At 32.9% G+C, this 21,568-nt stretch overlaps 2 protein-coding genes across 2 annotated transcripts; both read right to left on the reverse strand.

Annotated features, from left to right (window-relative positions):
- Positions 1–312: 312 nt before the first annotated feature.
- On the reverse strand, positions 313–1,271 carry LOC116000132 (transcription repressor OFP8-like). Its single transcript, XM_031240166.1, has one exon. The coding sequence runs from the start codon at positions 1,219–1,221 to the stop codon at positions 451–453; it is 771 nt and encodes a 256-aa protein (XP_031096026.1). The 5' UTR covers positions 1,222–1,271; the 3' UTR covers positions 313–450.
- A 15,417-nt stretch (positions 1,272–16,688) lies between these two features.
- LOC116001122 lies at positions 16,689–19,520 on the reverse strand. The gene is made up of 5 exons (XM_031241019.1): positions 19,089–19,520; positions 18,932–18,969; positions 18,041–18,311; positions 17,408–17,694; positions 16,689–17,312 (listed from the first exon to the last, which is right to left on the reverse strand). The coding sequence occupies exons 1-5, from the start codon at positions 19,455–19,457 to the stop codon at positions 16,883–16,885; spliced, it is 1,395 nt and encodes a 464-aa protein (XP_031096879.1). The 5' UTR covers positions 19,458–19,520; the 3' UTR covers positions 16,689–16,882.
- Positions 19,521–21,568: the final 2,048 nt, after the last annotated feature.

Genomic DNA, 21,568 nt, shown 5'->3' on the forward strand with positions numbered 1-21,568 from the left:
CCTAACAAACAAATGACCACAAGAAAATAAATACCTTTAGATTATTCATAACTAACCGGCTCAAGCAAAAAAGATCAATAAGATAACTTGAACCGAAATCGACATTGATTGATTAACTAATTGTTGGGCATCAGCTGGATTAGTCAAGTTCATCCTTGAGCCCGACTCGACTCGAGACGTAGCGTTGTGGCCAGACCACTCAGAGAGGGATGCAGTTAAAAGGTTAATATTCATCTACTTATCACCGATTGGTTTTAACTAAGATATGACAACCAAATAGCCCGACACAATTTTCATGTTAAATGTCTTGTATTTGATGAAACTATTAGTACATTCATTATGAGTCTAACGAATTGAAATTGGACTTCAATTCATCAATTACAAGACATACACGAAATAAGTAGGACTAAAAATATCCTTAAACCGCCTTACATTGTCTCCTTAATTGTTTCAAGCCTTGCAGGTGGAGAACAAAGCTTCACAAATCTCAGTAAAAACATGAATTATAACCCCGTGGTGATGATCCGAGTTTAAGGAAAGAAAACACTCCAAAAGCTTCTCCAGATCTTTAGCCCCAAACATCTGCTTTTCCAGTATCATTTCCAGCATCGACGCTCTGAAGTCTCCGTAGGGGTCACTCGACCGCTTCACCACCGCAAAGCTGTCCTTCACGGCCGCCGCCTCATCCTTCCGCCGCCGCCGCAGAGAGGCGGCGGAGTCGGAGGAGGAAACCGAGAGCGATCTGGACGAGAACAGCGTGCTATTCTCTTCCTCCTCCTCGTCGTCGCTGCTGAACAAGCCTTTGTACTCGAACGCCGGAAAGTCGTCGTAATCCAGCCGCCGGATATGACTACGCGCCGCCGTGGTCGCCGGCGCCGGCGTTTTCTTCTTCTTGTTCTTTCTGCGCTTTCTCGGTCGCCTGGGCCTACCGCAGTAATAAAAATCCGCGTACGGTGGTAGAGTTGGGGATACGGCGGCGGCGGCATCATCGAAAGATTGAGGAAATCTGGGCCGGCAAATGGAGGGGAAGGTACGAGGTTTGGGGGAGAAAAGCTCAAAGAGTTGATAATCACGCTTGTGGTGAGGATTCATGGGAGGATTATCATCATCGTGGAAAACAGTTTTAGTTGTGTCGTGGAGATTGACGACATCAGTGCTGAGGTTTTTGGCCTTGCATGACCGGAAAAAGCGGGAGAGCTTCAATTTGAAGCGGTTCTCCATTGAAGGGGAGAGGGGAGAGAGAAGATTTGGGTTTGAGGAAGAAGAAGGAGAAGAAGGTAAAGCGATAGATTGAGGTGGCGCGGTTGAAAATGGAGGTTATATAGATGGGTGTGCATGTGATTGTGGCTTATTATGTGGGTGGTGTATACCACCAATATTTCTGTCATTTTAAAAAAAAAATTATTTTATCTTAATTATATATTATGTTTTGATTTGACTCATTTTAAATTTTATATTTCGATCTTCTTTTGGTTTATTGAAGTTTCAATAGTGTTATTTTTCCCTCTAAGATTTTATTTTAATGTTTATATCTGACATGATGATAATATAATTCTTTGAACCATGCAAGAAGTGAATATAATGGAGGAAAATTAATTTTGAGAGGTCAATCAATAGCATATGTTCCTTCTCTTTTTAGAGCATCTCGATAGGGTTTTGTTCAATTTTTGTCAAATTTTTTGTTTAGTAGCGGAGAGAGAAAGTAAAAAAGAGAGGTCGGGGTAATAAGGGTTGTTTGCAAAAAGGGTTTTACCCCCTCCCCCCACCCCCACACACACACACACACAAAAAACTAGCTAGTATGCATCTCGTACACCAGCAATGCTTAGTGGACACGTCAGGGTGGGCATCAACTGGCAGCCACCATGACTACTAATAATTGAGGATGCTCTTAGCCACTTTATATCCAACATACTTCAAACTTTTCATTTTAAGGAGACACCGAAGTAGGAGATACTACAAATTTTTCCGTAAAAAGGAAACAAAAAAGAGCAAGGAATTAATTCAACTACATAAATTTAGGTTAGCGTATTCCAACAATGCTCGAGAGCAATTGCTTGAGGTTACTCATCGGTAAACTCTACAAAATATACAAAGCCCAATTTCCATACTCGTACAATGATACCGGCAGTACAAGAAAATAGTAAAAGTGCTAACATATATATCTAGCAATAGATTAAATACCTTAAGATTTCACTGTTTTACCAACCGGTTGGTAAATTAAATAATTACGAATTTTAGTTATTTACCAATAGATCTTTCTATTGATAAATTTAACTTTCTTACCGTGTGACTAGCTAATTTGTATAAAATTTGTCTCATGATAAATATATACTTTGCGTAGTGCAACATATTTTAATTGAATGATAATTAAATAATGATTTATCCATTTAACATTCAATTAATGAAAATACCATATCAGACAAATCTATCTTATAAAAAACATTTCAAATAATTCTCATAAAATATTTAAAAGGCTTGAAGCTAAGGTGTGGGGAATCCACAACTTTAATTTTTGCTACACCATTTTGTCTTCTTTTTGTTGTCCCTATTTGACAAAATTCAACTAGTAGATACATGTCAGCCTATTATTACCTCAAACTTCTAGTTCATATCCATATATTCTATTAGGTTTTTCCATTCTGGCCAACATACACAACCAAAATTAGAAACATTGATAAAATGCTTACAAATTCTCACATGGCTGCACTGATAGATCAACATGCATGCCCATGCAGATTGTGACATAGAAATGGCATTTTTCTAACTATCAAGTCCCTATCTAATTTGGGACCACAATATATAATATCATAATTCATCAATACATGCATATATATAATTTTATAAAAAGATTCAACCCTTATGTCATTTATACTTAGTTTTTTAATTTTATATTTGAATTAATACTATAAATGATCCTTGAATTATTGGGATAGTGTCAATTTTTGTCATTAATTTCATTTGCTCCCTTTTAGCACCAAGAATGACTAGAATTTGTTCCTATATATGCTTTGTAGAGGGAAAACAAAAAGTTGATACCGCAGCAATATTAAACATGTTTTACCACCAATTACTGTGTGATGGCATCCAAATTACCATTTTAAATGAGTAGTTATAGGTTCAAACCTGAGTGATGGGGTTTAGCTTCTTTGGGCCGAAAATATTTGAGAAAATATAGAATATATACAAACTTGTAAAAATCATTAGTATTCCAATAAAAAAAAACATATTTCTACCTAAAATCCATTTGTAGCAAGTTATTTCTATAATGTAGACGTTGATTTTTTTTTTTGATATTTTTTTTTGAAACAATAATGTAGATGTTGAATTGTAATTTTTAGGAAATAATTTTCTTAACCTATTTTTTAAAGAATAGTTTGAGTTAATATAAAAATAAGTTGGGTAAAATATTAAACATATAAATGGAAATTTTTTTCTTCTAACCCCCAACGCCTTGTAGATATAATTTTTTGGTGACCATCATGAGACGATAGTACGTACATACTCGATCACCATATATATTAATATTAATATGCTCTTAAAAATAGTTATTGTCAAGAATCACACATTCTTAAAATTGTTAAAAATAAAATGACTTATCAAATAATTAAATAAAATAAGTACATTTTCAAAAATGTTATTCAATCCCCAGCATATTCTGATCTATAAACCAAATGTGTTGCAAGAATATCCCTTTTCTCAATTAGCATTTCAATCCAGATTCAAATGGATTGATTAATTGAAATAATTTTGTATTTTGATGGAATATATAAAATCATCATATGCATATATTTTTGTAGTCATAAGTCAAATGATTTAGGATAATATCAAAAAAAAAAAAAAATTATGACAGTACAGTGCATTCATGAAGTGTAGTACTGTCAACTGTGTAGTATATACCACAATTTTGAATTCAAAACTGAATGCATGCAATGATTATTTGTACTTCAATTAAAAAAATACACCTATATATAGTATAATATAATAGTAAGGTAAATGTGCAGAACAAAGATTATTTCACATTTAATAAACTATGATCTAACTAACCAATTACCTAATCAAGAAAATTAATTACTGAAGAAAAGATTCAATCTGCCCAATAGAAAGTAGAAAACATTCCACTGTGTACCACCATTAAACTATACTATTATGTTTATTATTAAATACTAAGAACAAGAATGCATTATGGTAGTGGATTTTGTTGCTCGAAGTCGTTGCACTATTAATATTAAATGTTAAATATTAAAAAGGGAACGCAGTTTTATTTTTCAAATGTATATCAAAAGTTTAAAATAAACTATTAAAACGTACCTATTCTAAAACCAGTGGGCTCTACTTGGCATATGGTTGGTTTGTTTATTTTCATATAGTTAATTTCATTTTTGTCCTAGATTTATTGGTAAAAATTCACTTTTAGTCATTTTTTATTAAAACATCTTCATTTGGTCCTAGTATTATTGTGGCATGACCAATTTTAGTCCCCCATCAACAAAATCGTTGAAATATCGTTAGATACAAAGACATTTCAATCTTTTATATACAAAGTATGTTAAACCGTTATATTTTTTATGTTAATTTTTTTGAAAATATTCATAATTGAATACCGAAATGTTCTTGTATTTAACGATATTTAAATTGATTTGTTTATAAAGGACAAAAATGGTCATGTTACAATAATACTAGGACTAAAAGTGGATGTTCTAATAAAAAAATGACTAAATGTGGATTGTCACCTATAAATCTAGGACCAAAAATGGAATTAAGTCTTTCATATATATAGTCGAGTCGGGTCAAGATGAAAATGTAATACTTATACTCACAAATGTAATACTAATTAGGAATAAAGTGTTCTATTACTTATATGGGATAATGTAATACCTTTAGGAGGCGTTTGGTTCACGAAATGTTATATTACCTTAGGGATTGAAATGTTAGATTGATGAGAATGTGAGATTCATGTGTTTGGTTTAAAATAAGGCATTGAATGTAAATCTATTTGGTTGAAGAGTTTTTTTTTTTTCCTTTAATGTTATGATGATTATTTTACTTAAATACCGTTAATCTAATTTTATATATTTTAATAAATTTTAAAATTAAAATAAATAAATAAATAAGACAATGGTAAAATATATAAGTAAAAGAGTTAAAAATAATTAACTAAGAGTTTGAACAATAATTAACTAAGCAATGGATTAAAATGACAAAATTAGCAATAATACAAGGGAATACAATAATATGGTTGTGCAATCTAGATAATATGGTTGTGCAGCCAATGGTGTACGCATTTACCTTACTATATGTGTGTGTGGGGGAAGGTTCTTATGAGATCACCTATTTAGGTGAGATTGTGAGATCAAATCATGTGCATTAATCTAATAAATTTTAATGGTCATGATTGATCTAGAATCCAAGTTTTAATTGACTTAAAATAAGGGAAAGGGGTGAAATAGTAAAATAATATAGAATCTTTAAATGAATTTAATTACATTAAATATCATATCCATATTTATATGAGATTTATTAATAGTATGTTAATAAATCTCGCTCACGGCTTGTCACATACATGCACACGCTGTTCATACATACGCACACACTAATTATGGTTGCAGATATTTCTGTGAAATTAAGCACACAGTGTCGCCTAACACGCACAGTCTACAACGCATTAATGCACACACGGTACCAAAACAATTCATAGTGAAAAATATGAATCCATATGCCATTCGAACACGCGAATGCATACTCGCACACAACTATCCACATATGCGTTTGCCACGTCAACACTACAAACATAGCATTCCAATGCACTATGAACTGCTTTGGCACCGTGAGCACATTAATGTGCAGTAGACTGTACGTGTTAGGGGACACAGAGTGCATAATTCTGCAGAAACCTATGCAACCATAATTAATCTGTGTGTATGAATGGTCAGCTTGTGCATGTATGTGGCAAGCCGTGTGCAAGTGTGCGAGATTTATTAACATACCATTAATAAATCTCCTATAAATATGAACATGATATTTAATCTAATTAAATTCATTTAAAGAAATCAACAACAAAATTACTACAGTATCCCCTACCATTTGAAAAGATATGCCAATATAAATAACAATCACAACAATTGAAAAACAAAATTGAATGGTTAAGATTTGATCTCACAATCTCACAAAGGGTGGTCTCATATGCAAAACAAAGATAATATGGTTATGCAACCCAATGATGTGAATTGTGCAATCCGTTGTTGTGAATTGTGCAATGTCAGTTATGTTGTGCAATCCAGTGGTGTGGGGTAAGGGGTTAAGACCAATGAGGTAAGAAATTCATGACGAACACCACATCTGTGGTTAAACGAAATCATGAAAAGACTTACACCAGATTTATATCTTTAACCACTCTGTAGCCTTTAAAGGTGGTATGTATATACTGAGATAGACTTGACAAAGTTAAAAGTGTACATTGAGATAGACTTGACAGACAGAAAAGTGATAACGCTTGATAGAGTAAAGTCTATGTTGAGACTTGAGATAGACTTTGACAAGGTGGGAGGTCTATATTGAGATATACATAACGAACTTGAATACTAAGGGTATTCATAAGAAGTCAAAGAGTTTGACTTTCGTATAACCTGCATTTTGGAGTTGGTGTGTGCATTAGAATTCAAAATTTATCTAACCGGTGAGTTCAAGATTCATATCACTCTCGGGGAAAAAATTACTCAGTGTCACTATGTGCTAGTTAAAGTTCTCAAACACTTACATTAAAATCAACTCGTTTGTATTGCTCAAACATTATCCTTTCTTGCCTTTCAATGAAATAACCTTCTACTTTGAATGTGTGGGGATTATTGGAGTCATTCAAAGTAGAACTATTTCCTTGGATCATATAATACATGTCATTTTCTCCTTTGATTTAGTTTGTGTGTGGCTAGAATTGTGAAGGTTTGTTGAGCTCTAGCAATATATAAACAAAGCTTCATTTAGTAAAGCAACATACACAAACTTGAGCTTCGCTTCTATCTTACACATTCCTTCATTTGGAGATGTTTTGAGCCTTCTCCGTTATAATCTCTGTTTGAACACTGAGTCAGGTTCGTCTACGACTAACGGGTGCAAAAGTTGGTAGTAAAACGTCTGTGTTTCCTGTCGAAAGCGTACCGGTTTATTTTGACTACACCATCACCAGACAAATAACAATTTTAAGACAGTGTTATTATAACACGGCACATACTCGTTTTCACCGTACCCTTGCTTGTTCTCTTTTCTAGAAAGGTTGTCAGTATCTATTGCCATTGTTGTTATTTTTCCAACACACACATGAGTGCATTATTATAGATTTTGAGTGCATTGTCAGATATTCGTAGATGCACTATTCAACGTTTTTAAATGAACCGTCGTAATTACGAAAATATCGCGATATTTTTTTCTTTAATTTTCCGTTCTTGTAAAACCCAGATGTATACACAAAAGATTGCATAAAGTAAACTTCATTACGAGGCTAATGGTGTCAAATTTGCAGGGATTGTAAATTTTGCAATTTTTGCAATATACGATACGCCTAGGTTTTTTCTAAAAAATAAAAATAAAAAATAAAAAATAAAAGAATGATGTGATCAACTTGCAATTTATACCCATTGCTGTTAGGTGGATATAGACTTAATACTAAATTAAATTATAAATATATTTAGTAAACCAAACACATATACATAGGTTATATTTTGGATTGGGGGTCTGTATAGTACAGGGACAGTAGTAGTTGGTACTATGACAGCTCATCTCTAAAAAATTTACAAATACTGTCCATAAAAGATCTACTTCTTGCCCAATCAACTGAAACTATACTGCACAGACCTCAAATAATTTAAATAGTTTTTTCATATGTAATTATGTATAAACGGAAATGTTTGATATACATGTATGAGAATTTTTATAGTATTGATGGATACCGGTATCATTAATAATATATTCAATATAATTGTGTATAGTATCAGGTATTATTGTATTGGAACTAACAAAATTCATTATAAATACTACCATTGATTTGTAGGAAAGTCCACTGTTACTACTCGAAAATGTGTTTTGGATAAAGTTTACCTTGTGACTTTAGCTGATAAATGATTATAAGGAGATAAATTAGTCTGAATTGCTTATAGTTGACAAGCTCAAAATGAAAAAGGCCAATAGGTAACTGTCACCTTGAGTCGAACTACCTTCCCCGGCCCAAACTATATATGATTGTATTGTATATTATCGATAATTCGGCACCTTAAAACACAATTCAGAAATGTACAATGAATTGAAGACTAGTTGATGGCGAAGGCCGTGACCGGCCTCTTTGCATAATGAGCTATAAGCCATCTGTTGCTCGACCTAAAATTACTCTCAAATATTTATTTTCCAAATTGGCATTATTATGTAAACTAGTTTATTCAAAAAAAAATGTAAATTAGTTTATATTTAATTATAGGAATTAATACCTCAAACAGTCTTTTGAGTATTGTGCTATTACCAGCAAATGTCCTCCAAATATAAAATGACCAGCAAATGTTCTCTGAGTATAAAAAGGTGACCATATGTGGTCTTCCGTTAGCAAATGCATGAAAGTGGCGTTACATTTACGACTTTTGTTGGGTACACCGAGTTTACCCTTCAATTTAACACCACTTTCATACATTTGCTAATTGCTAACAGAAGACGACTACGAGTGGTCACTTTTTGATTTTCAAATAACGTTTACTGATCATTTTATATTCGAAAGACGTTTGATGGTAATAGCACAATACTCGAAGGATCATTTGAGATATTAATTCTTAATTATGGTGTGGATTTCCAATTCTCCTATATTCATTTTTAAAGTAAAAAAAAAGAAAAAAAACAATTACACTGAAGTATCCATTATATCGAGAAAAAAAAATGTCACCTTTCAAATGTTTTATCTTAGACTGACTAATAATTGAATGGAGCATATTTAAATGTCAACCGTACCTTGTAACTAGCAGAACTATAATACTCCAAGCAGACATTTCAAAATTTTCTTGTCACTGTGTCTGTGTCTTCTAGTTTCAAGACCTCTAGTCTGCCTCATCCACACAATATGTGTGTATATACAAACTTGAAGTTATTGACTAATACTATTAACAATCAACACGGCAAATTAAAGTGCATGATGTACTTTCAAATTTTAAAATATTTATAAAAATGTTATTACGTTTTTTTCGAATTTCATTGCTTTACACATGTTAATCTTCTTCAAATTAACGATTGAGATCTGTCTGCAATTTTTACCTTAACATATATTCTCACTAGATCCATCCCATCCATATACATATATACTGAACACAGTAGTACACACAGACATACACATATACATGAATTGAAGTTGAAATTAACCCAAGTCCCAAGAACAGTAAAAATGTAGTCTTAGGAGCATCTAAGAAAATCCTATACTAGAAGCTTCCAAATGAAAACAGACAGACAGCAGAGTGCAGTTCTTGCACTTTTTACTCTCCAAACACTGCCATACAAAAGCTAGCAGACACTACTTGTGGTAAGAACCATGAAATTTAATTTATAACAACTGAAATATGGGTTCAGCTTTCAAGGTTTAAAACTTGAAATCAGCTCAGTATATAATGACAAACTAGCACAGAATATATATCAACCTTAATTGCCCTTTGACATGCATTTCTTGACCCTCTTAGGGCATAAGTAATTGTGTAACTTTTTCTTTATTTGATGTTTTTAATGAAACAAAATTGCCCATGACAGTTTTAGCACTGTACTACATTTGTTTTAACAAGAATATAATGCCTAGTTGTAGATAAGTTAATAAAATTTGTATGTATATATTTATGCTATAGTTTTTCAATTTGTAGGTTTTTCATTGATTTCTTATAGTGCTCGATTAGGCGATCAAGGCAATAATAATAATTACCTAGTTTCTAGTTTGTGCAGTTCCGAGAGTCTCCATAACTAACATGTAATCCAAGCATAAGGATCAGGGTTTAGATCCGGTCTTAAAGGTATCAGGTTAAAGTCTTGTGAATAAAATAACATGTATTGAAAAACTTCTTTTCAAATGTGAAATACCTGGCCTATTGATCTTTTCTATAGTTTGAGCCAGTCAATTATAACAACTTAATCTGGTTTATCTCATTGTGGCCATTTGTCAGTTAGGGTCACAAGACATGAAGGCAGGCATCACCCAGAGTACATTATCGAATACTGACAGACAAACTTTTTTTGTAAATCAAAGAAATATAATGGTATCAAAGAAGGATAGTCTCCACCATTTTCTAAGGGAGGTGAAGCTGTCTTATATGGTGGCTGTAATGATCTAACTTTTCTCAAGTTTTTGTAAAATTTATGCCGAGACTACCATAAAAATCAATGCTAAATCTCTCAAATTCATAGAATCATATATAATACTTAGTTTGTGAAACAAGACAATTGAATGAAACTAAACAGAATCTCTGCTTATATATTGCTTGTAATGTAATGCATGTAGACTAATAGACTATGGAACTATAATAAGACTAAAGGAAAATTTTACCCAATATTAAAACTAATAGTACGTATATATAGTTGTACAGTGTAAAGACTATGAATTGAATCTGCAATTCTGCATTTGATTCAGTACATGTTTTTTTTTTTGGAAGATCTTGAAGCGATTAGTCAACCCGTGAGAAAGCTGACACGCAATGTTTTTACAATCATTTCAAATGAAAAATATATTTCACCATAAATTTTAACTAAAAGACTAAAATTCTAAACTGCTGAAATTATATTAGCCCTTTAGTAAATGGTTGTTTAACTGATTTGGTTAGAGGGTATAACCAGTTAATAATATGAGCTAATTGTAGAAAGTTGTTTGGTAAATTAGTTGTTAGCTAATAGCTTTTTGGTATAATTTCTTTTCTTAAAAAACTAATTGAAAAAATTGCTTTGAGTGATTTTTTGAATTTTAGTATTTTTGGAGTTACAAAAAGTTGATTAATCAAACACTTAGATTAATTTTTTAAGCAAGTTAAATAGCTAATAGTGGCCAAGGACCTTGTGGTCCAGTGGCATCAAATCCTTCCCTTTATACGGGAGGTGGTGGGTTTATACGGGAGGTGGTGGGTTCGAGCATTAGTGTAGGCAATATTAACTCTTAGCACGGGTTTATACGGGAGGTGGTGGGTGGAGGCTAACTCTTGTGCAAGTAGTTATGAACAGATATGCAATATTATTGCTATATTAACTCTTGTGCTTCAATAGGTTGAAAAAGTAGTTATGAACAGATGTGCAATATTATTCGAGCAATCTAACGATGTGCAATATTATCTTAGTGTTTAAGAAATTGCAATAAGCGTATGTTAAGTGGGGGGTGTTATGATAATTTTAGTATCTATATTACGTTGTGATGCGTTTTAGTACATTGTGTCGTGCGTTTTATTACGTATGTTGGTATGATGCGTTTTAATACATGTTGTGGTGCGTTTTATTACGTATGTTAGTACATTTAACTGTGTTGTGGAATGGTGTGTTTTAATCCGATCCGTCCTCTCGTCCATTTTAATACATATATATTAAGCGTCGATTTGCTGACATGCTGTAATATAATTGCTGCAAAATAACCGCATGATCGCACCTAAGGAAGAGGTCGCATCTGAACTCTAATATATATATATATATATATATATGTATGTATGTATGTATGTATGTATGTATGTATGCATGCATGCATGTATGCATGCATGCATACATACTTTTTTTATTAATCAAACAACTCGTTGAAAAGTATTTATAGATCTCAGTCTCACTCATGGCGGGCCTTTAATATGGTTTTGACTCTTATACATACTAATTACCAAGTATAATATAATAGACTGCACATTTTATTTTACATTTATATTTAGAGAAAGGATCGTATGTATGAGAACACATATCACATAAAAAGTGTGAATTAATCTTATCCATCAATCTGGTTGATCAAATTAAAGGTTGTAAAATAAGAAAAAATGTGATGATATGTATGTAATTATAATCGTGCATTTAGAAACGCTTAATAGTACATTCTTGGATAATTTCCAATGCACTAATGATCTATAATAGTGTATTATATCAAGAGTTTTCAAATGCACCGCTGTAATTATGAAAATGACACCGTATTTTTTTCATTCTTCCTTATTTTCCTGCCATTAATCAACTTAAATATATGGATGATTTATTCTACACATTTTACATGGGGTATGTGTTCTCACTTGAATATGCATCATGTGCACAACAAAGAACTCTAACAGGGCGTTTGGTTGGAAGGGAGGTATTAGGCGGGGAAGGAATTGTAATTCGGTGCGAAAAGAATAAGGTGAGAATAAAGTAAGAATTTAAATTACATTAGTAGGGAGGAATAGAACTATTGAGAATGACAAGGGAAGAAGTGGTAAAATAAAAATGTGTTTGTGTAATAATCATATGGGTAAACAAAATCTTTTTCTCCCTTTTTCCCTTTCCTTTTCACATTGAGTTGCAATTCATATGGGGAGGGTATGAATTACAATTCCCTCCAACCAAACATTGTAATTCAGGTGGCCAAAGAATTGTGGTGCAATTGAATTGCAACTACATCCAACCAAACAGCCCATAAATGTACATAAGACATTTAAAATACACTTGAAAACTCTAAATGCATGCACAACAATAATTAAAAAGTGCAACTCACAAATTTTAAAATAGCATTTTTAAACTTCTATAGCTTTTGAAGTTTACTTTTGAATTGCATCTCTACTCTCTACATATCATAGAGTGCACTTTATAATTTTGCATAGTATATTTTTAAAGTTTACACATTAATGGGTTGTTTGTTGTTTGGTACACAGGAATTAGAGTTCTTTTTCTATATATAATTCTTTAGCATGTACAGTTTCATTGTTTGGTCGGAGAAAAATTGCAAGGAATTGAAAATCTTATTTCATCTGTTTCATATATATAATTTCATCTTCTCTCACTACTCACAAGCCACTACTAAAACTTTTTGAAAACCATGAAATTTCAATCTGTCCTCTTCAATTGGTACAACAGTTTACATGTTTTTCTGTCGCGAGATAACTGTCGCTCACACTCTGAATAGTGCACGGGAACCGATGCCAAAAATTCTGTTCAAATCAACCTTATACAACATTTATTAATTATTCCAACTTCCAACTTACTACTAATAAATGAATAATCATTTTGTCCACCTTTAACTGTTTTATTGGTCAATTTAATTAAATTTGTACTTCAGTGTTGTGTCGGCTTTAATAATAATAATAATAATAATAATAATAATAATAATAATTTTATCTTTTATATCTAAAAATATTATACAATGCTTTTTAGACTCAATATTTGATTTGAATAATAAGTTATGTATATTCCATTGAAATGAAAACATTTCTCTGTTTTTTTTCGAGTTAATATGTAGATATATTTACAAATTTTACTTATTTTATTAATTTTTATATGTCCAAATGAGAACTTCCGTTAATATGTGAACATGTGTACCATTGTGCATTGTTGATCTTGCATGATCTTTTAGTTTATAATGATTTTTACTAGGGCTGTTAGCGAACAGAGCTTTTGACAAACTACTCGTGTTCGAGCTCGGTAAGCGTTCGTTTATGTTCGTTTATTAAGGTAAACGAACATTAACAAACAAAATTTAGAACTCGATTAATAAACGAACAGAGTTCGAACAGTGGTAAGCTCGTTTGCTAAGTGTTCGCAAACAAGCTCGTTTGTGTTCATTTAGTAGTGTTCGTGAACAAGCTCGTTTGTGTTTGTTTAGTAGTGTTCGCGAACAAGCTCGTTTAGTGTTCGTTTAATAATGTTCGTGAACATGTATATATATATATATATATATATATATATATATATATATATATATATAATTGTTCGTGAAGATGTGAATGCAGATTATTTATTGTTCGCGAACAAATGTGTTCATAAACATGTGCAGGTGTTTGTGAACGTGTTTGTTAACTTTTGCAAACACGTTCGTGAACGTGTTTGTTAACGTTAACGAACACGTTCGTGAACATGTTCGCGAACGTTAACGAACGCTTAACAAACGAACACGTACAGGATTTTCAAAAACCTTAACAAACGAACACGAACACGAACACCCCAAAATCCTTAACAAACGAACACGAACAGCCTCCGTTCGTTTATGTTCGGTTCGTTAACATCCCTAATTTTCACCTAGTAATACACATCACTGCACAACTGTAGCAGATGTACCACTGCACCACTTCTCATATCTCGATCATCCAATATCACATCTCAACGGTGCATAGGAGTTCACATATTCACACCCAAGCAGTAGTTCTCACAAAAGCAAAGGATCACGATGTATCTATTGTGAACAAAGAAAATTGAAATATATATTAAAATTCAAAATTCTAAAGTGCAGTATGGGTACAAGATCTCTAGATAGTCCTATGATTCTTCAACTAGATGTCTTGAACACTCCACTAAAAGGTCTTCGGAACTCAAGTGATTCAAAGAAGGGCTTATATGTTTTTTATTCGTTGAAGGGCCTCCAGATTCAAATGACTTGATCTTCAATAGAGATTTGGATCAATATGTTTGGCATGATCTTCATGGGCGGCTTTTATTTTTAAGATCATATTGTGATATCTGAATAAGCTTCAAATCTTAAGATGTTTCTATGATGATTCCAGGATGAATGAGAGATCATATTTATAGTTGGGATAAGAAGAGTTTTGATAAGTTCAAACTCTTTTGATATTATCTAATTAAATAAATTAAATAATTCAATATTATCCAAAAATATATTCAAACATTTTAATATTCAAAAAATATTCATCCTTATCAAAATTTCAATGTCAACAAATGTCTCATCGAGACTTGCTTGTACACCACTGGAGAGCATATACCGCTCATAAGTATGTAGTGCACAGAAATCTCGACATTGCATTTAAAGATATAAGGTTGGTTTCAACTCGTGCCAAGGAGCCTTGAATGATATGAGGTCGTTTCAACTCGTGTCAAGAAACCTTGAAGGATATGAGACAAATTTGACTCATGCCAAGGAGACTTAAAAGAATATGAAACAGTTTTGTCTCGTGCCAAAGGAGTATATTTTAGCTTGAAAGATATGAGGCAGTTTCAACTCGTGCCAAGGAGTATCCTTTAGCTTCATTCATTTCAAATTTTATACAGGGTTTGCCACCATATCGGTTGTAACGCATGTTCCTATGAAGAGATGAGAGGCAAAGCTGTCTCACTGGGCGTGCCAATGTGTGAACAAAGAAAATTGAATTATATATATTGAACTTCAAAATTATGATTACAAGTAGTATCAATGCGGTGTGGGTACATTATCTCTGTGTAGTCCTCTGATTCTTCACTTGGATGTTTTGAACACTCCACTGAAGGGCTTCTGGAAGTCAAGTAACTTGATCTTCAAAGAAGGGCTTATATATTTGTTCTTCATTGAAGGGCCTTCAGGTTTAAATGGCTTGATCTTCAGCAGAAAATGTCAAACTTCAAGGAGAGAACTCTTTAGAGCTTCAAAATGTCTTCAATATCTTCAATCGTCTTCAAGTTGTGCCTTCAACTCTTCAAGTGAGCTTTCAAATCTTAAGTGTCCTCAAGTCTTCAAGTATCTTCAATGCCTTCAAGATCTTCAAGGTGTCATCAATGGATGAAATGGAGTCTCTATTTATAATGGAAAATGTAACTTCTAGCCCACAACAAACTCCCTCAATATTTATCCATTAAATATTAATTATTTAGGATAAATACTAAAAAATTTATCCAAAATGAATCTTGCTATAATCAAGTCTATGTTCAAGATTTCATCACTTGATTCAAATTTAATTATAATTATTAAATTCAAATATAATTGAACTATATTACAATTATTCTTAAATTCAAATATGAATTGGGCCTTAATTGATTAATTAATCCAATAACCCAAGATCAAAATCATTTGGACTAATTCAATTATCATAGCCCAATTAATTAAACTAATCCAATAATCAATCTCAAAATTAGGCACAATAATAATTTTATTGGCCCATTTGGCGATTTCAAATTTTCAGACAGTGTTATATATATATATATATATATATATATATATATATATATATATATATATATATATATATTGTTGAAAACGACAGTGTTATATTTTTATTAACTAAATTGACAATATTTATTTCAAAGTTTTCTAGGTGTCCTTGATCAGGTGGACAAAAGCAATGTCCTCGATCATGTGGACAAAAGCAAAGGATTACAATAGCCAATGCCAATCTAAAGAACCCCAAAATCCTCGTTGATGAAGCCTCCACCAGTGCCTTGGTTGCAGAATAAAAAAGAATTGTGCAAAATGCACTCAACAAGCTTATGAGTTATGACCAATAGAACCACAGTAGTTGTTGCTCATCGCTTGACAACAATCTGAAAAGAAAATCTCAATTTACAAATATTTCTACTCCTAAAACTCTTTCCATCCTAATAAGGTTGTGCTTGATAATACCGGGAATGCGGTATTTAAATCCCCATTTGTGGTGTCAAGAACCTTGTAGTCCAGTGGTACCAGGTTGCTCCTCAAATGAGAGGTGTGGATTTGATCTTCAGTGGAAGTGATATTGACTCAAAAAGTAGTTATGAACAGATACTACATTGTAATAGAGTCAGTAATATTAAAAAAAAAAAATCCCCATTTGTGGTACATTTTTACATTTATCTTTTAGATTATAGTTAATTGCAAATACTCCATTACAACAAGAATTAGAATCTGGAATGTCTTCAAATAGTTGAAAACTATATGCACATCTGTACAAGTTCTGTTAAGAATGCCTACACCTTACATAAACCAACAACATCATTATCATCATTAATTGCTAACGTAATGGGAAATGTCGGAAGCAGCCTGTGTAATCCAATTAGCTGTAGTGCCAAAAAACAGCTCCCAGAACACCAGATCCAATGCAAGGATTGATGAAAATATTAGCAGCGCTAGTGTTTGGTACCTGTTTAATGGCCACCCTAACACTTCTGCCACTGATTTCAAGAGTGGAAGTGAACTGCTTGTTATGTTGCTGTTCCTGATGGACCAAGCTGTTATCCATTGTACCTGAGAGGGGACGAGGTCAAACTCTTCGCGTAGTCGTCGACCCAAGTCTGGCATGTGGCCGCCTCCGTATAGGATGGCTATCTTGTTGTGGCCCTCGTCGATTGCCTTCTGAAGTGCTTCAGTTGCAGCCCTGTTTCTCTCTCCTATTATAACAGATTTTGCCTCCACATCGGCTGTCACCTGCGTGAATCTACACGTGCAATGCCAAGGTATTACAATCTTCATTGTATAGAGATGTTTTACGGAGTTCTTTATCTATATCCACCTTTTCTTGAATACACTTACTCGGATGTTAGTCGCTTTGCAAGAAACACTTTCATTGCAGCGCCAAAATCAAGCCTTGACAGCGCTTCTATCTCTGGATATTCTGATGCCTGACTTCCTATATCTGCACAGACTCCTCCAATGATGACAAGTCCGATGAGAGGCATAGGTAGCACACGTGAAGCCCACAGAAGTTTGGATCTCCAAGGGCCAAGATCATCTGGCATTGATGCTGATTGCACAATGGCTTTGGTAGATCTAATTGTCATATCCCTGGCAAATGTGAAGAAGCTCTCACCTTTCTCAAGCTGAAAAGAGAGAAGTTCATGGAAAAGGTTAAGACTTAAGATGCAAGTTATATTTTTTGTTTTAATTTATCGTTTTGAGTGAAATAGACAGTTTGACGAATAGCAAAGTCTTGATAATTACTATATGCAAGTGCAAAAACTGAGAGTGGGGGCTTCACTAAATACTCTGCATATTTTATTAAACTAACATACATTTATATTTGGCAAGAGGGACTGCATACAGAGGTAAGAAAGCAAAAGAAAAGAACATTCCATCTTGAAAGTGATATGAATTAAGCATATCAACATCCCTGGTCAAACCAAGCAGCCAGAGCTTATAATAAAATAAATTTTAAAGATGGAGTACCTGAAGTAACTTAAAGGTTTCAAAGTCAAGATCTGCATGGTACCAGTTCTCAGCCTGGTAGTCAAGACAATCTAATTGGAAATCAAGCGTAAGAAGTCTTGCCATCTGTCTCTGAATGCAACCAAGGATATTAAGACCCCTTGATTTTGAACTTTGAATATTCTTTTTGATGGCAAGATTTCTTCTGCTTTCTAAACTCTCCCTACTAGCTACCATTTCATAAAGAACACAATCATATGGTTCAAGTTCCCTCTGAAGGGTTGCAAAGTACCTGCAAATGAAACAATTAGTCGTACTGAAGTTGGTGATAACTTTACGCTTTCTATGTTGATAGTTGACAACAAGCAACAGACAATCAAAATTTGAAGATCTTTCTACCTGAATATAAGGTTTAAAAAACACGAAAGAAAATCAAGATCCAATATAGAAAATGGAATTGAATCTCATTTATTAATTTTAATGCACTGTCAATAAAGCCCTTCACTCTTCAAACTATGGAAATGATTCATCAAAGCTACATATTTGTGTTACTTCTTCCAGGTCTCCAACACAATAGCATGATTATCACAAGTTCATACTCTTTCAATGATCAAAAAGTGTTATAGGTTATGCACCATGCAGTCTGTAAAAACCTACAGCTACAGTATTGGCGCATCTGATCAAACGCTCCCAATGCTCTTTGATTTACACCTCTAATCAAAATTGAGAAAACTCTAATTTCAATTGCTAACCAATGGATTTAAAGCTCATAGATTACAAACATGGAGCCCTACCTCTTCAAATATCTACACAATTTATATAACTATTCATAAATGTCATGAATTCCAACCAAAATTTTATTTTCAAATCACTGTCCGTAAGGTTTTCTCAATCAAAGTGAGCAAAACTTACTCTTTATCAGCAATATGTATCGTGGACACCAAATCAACCTGAAAACATAAATAATTTCAACCGTCAGTGAGAAGCGAAGTTCCGATAACACGAAATAGTGAAATACGCAAATACTGAGCATCTAATTGATAAATGAATCTTCAATCTGTAAATTTACCCGAAGAAAGGGCTGAAGGATAGACCAAGGAAACCTCTTCCGGTAACTAACAACGGCTGTCTGCAGCTCGGCTCGCCGTTCATCGGAATTGGAGCCGTGCCTGAACCTCATGAAGTCCGCAATCGAGTTGTTCTGCAGAAACTGCTCCGCCGGTGCCGAGCCATTAGAATTATTGCTATTTCCATCAATCGAGAGCTGCTGCTGCTGCTTGGATAGAACTTTGAACTTGGAGAACCTAGGGCTGCTTCTCCACAGGAAGAGAGTTCTCGGTGACGGCAGATATGAAGTCGACGGCAAATCGGCGGCGGAATTGGACGGGAACAAAGACGGCGACGTTGATGAGAGTATGCAGAAGGAGCTCTGCACCATTGTTAACTTCTGAGAGATAGAGAGATATGGCGGTGAAAGTAGAAATTTTCTAGTCACGAACTTCTGGTGTATGCTATACATATATAAATATTTTGCATGATTTTTTAATTTTTTTTTTTCCAAATTCCCTCTTATTTGTGAATGCTATTTTTTATTTTTATAACTCCATTTTACTTTTTTTTTTTTTTTGGGGCAAAAATGTGTGTGAAATTGTCTCAGCAAAATGCAATATTAAAAATATGAAAATATTATATATATTTTTAAAAATATTACACTATCATTTATAAGTAACAAACACTTTATGTAGGTGGTGAATAAGTCGATATATATATATACACACTAATGAAAAATAAAATTTAATTTTTATAAAAATTAATTAATTCCAACCAAAGCTTGATACAAAATCAAAAGGTTGAATTATTTATACAAAAATAAATAAAACGAAAAGGAAGCGTTTTCAATTCTGAGAATATAAACCCAACACAAGAAACGAGAAGGAGAAGAAATTCAAGCCTGTGTGTAACACACTTTCTTTAAAATCAATTCGCTACCTCTCGAGAGTTGAGGGTATTAGGAATGTTATAGTGTCAGTCTCCTAGGATAAACTAGAACAAAGCTTAAAGTTTGAGCACTCAAACTAAAAGCTTAGCGAACTAGAACAACATGTGAATACTTCAACTTTTTAACGAAAGTGTGTAAGAATTTTTCATAAGGAAAAGGTTGGGAGAGGGATGGGGATAGAAAACAAAAATTTTGATTAGGTAAAGAATTACTACTGAATTTTAAATGATTAAGCTCTCCAATTTTATGTATTTTTATTTTATTACATAAGTTTACCCGGGTTCTCTCGGAATTCTTTCTCACCAAAAAAACTCACTTGTCACTTAAACTACCCCATTACATTAACAGATATTACATTGTAATAGAGTCAGTAATTCTAGAATAAAAAAAAAAGTGAGTAATAAAATTTTCAAGGATTTTAGTCATTTTACAACCTGGTCCCCGATACCAATATTTGTTCAATTACATAATTGAATCTGAATTTATAGCTGCCTCAGTGGCTTGCACGCAATAATCTTGGAAACTCTCCAACGCCACCGTTTTGGTTTTCAGTAATGGGACCTACTATACTTACATTGCACCAATAAAAGCAGCTATCTTTTAATTTAATTTTGTATGGGTATCGAGAAAAACTTCAACTATTATTCAAGAGTTTACACGATGTAAATTTTGCTCTAAAAAATTTTATGAGACAAGTTTGAGTGAGATAGTGTTGGTAAAAATGAAATTTGTAATTTTTTTGTAAGAAAATTATGCTTCACCTATTCGACGGGACAATTTGTTAATGTACAAGTAGATGTATTTTTTTCTTTTTATTTCTCTAGAAAAATGGAGTTAGTAAACATGTATTTTTTATCCTTCCCACTGGAAAGGGTTTTTGTTTTTGCATTTTTACATAATTCTATTTTTTGTCCTAGATTTATATGTAGTAGTTTGTTTTTAATCTTTATTTTCTCAGAACATTCTTATTTGGTCCTAATATTATTATGAAATTGTCATTTTTATCATTCGTTAACAAAATAATGGAAATATCGTTAAATACAAGGACATTTCGATATTTTTTTTTGTATACACGGTGAATTGACCTGCTACATTTTCATTTTTTTTAAAAAAAAATCATAATTGAAGACCTAAATGTTATTGTATTTTACAGAATTTTAACGGTTTTGTTCATGGAGACCACAAATGGTCATGTCACAATAAAACTATGACCAAAGGGAATGTTTTTTAAAAAGATTAAAAATGAATTGTCACATATAAACATGGTTGAAAAAATCGCTAGGCGTTCCCTAGGCGCTCGGGGAGCGTCTAGCGCCTAGGACGCCTAGCCGGGGATTAATCGGCACCTAGGCGTCCGTGTATTTTTTATTTTATTTTTTATTTTTTAAAAATTTGTTTAAGTATTTTTAATTTTTTAAAGTCTAATAATTGTAAATTATATAATACTTTAATAGTTAATACTAAAATATTAAATATTAACCCAAAAAATATCTAAAGTTTGTACAATTTAGGATTATTTCGCTCAAAACGTGTTGTTTTGAGTGAAATAA

Source organism: Ipomoea triloba, chromosome 1 (genome assembly GCF_003576645.1).
Source record: "Ipomoea triloba cultivar NCNSP0323 chromosome 1, ASM357664v1".
Taxonomy (NCBI): Eukaryota; Viridiplantae; Streptophyta; class Magnoliopsida; order Solanales; family Convolvulaceae; genus Ipomoea; species Ipomoea triloba.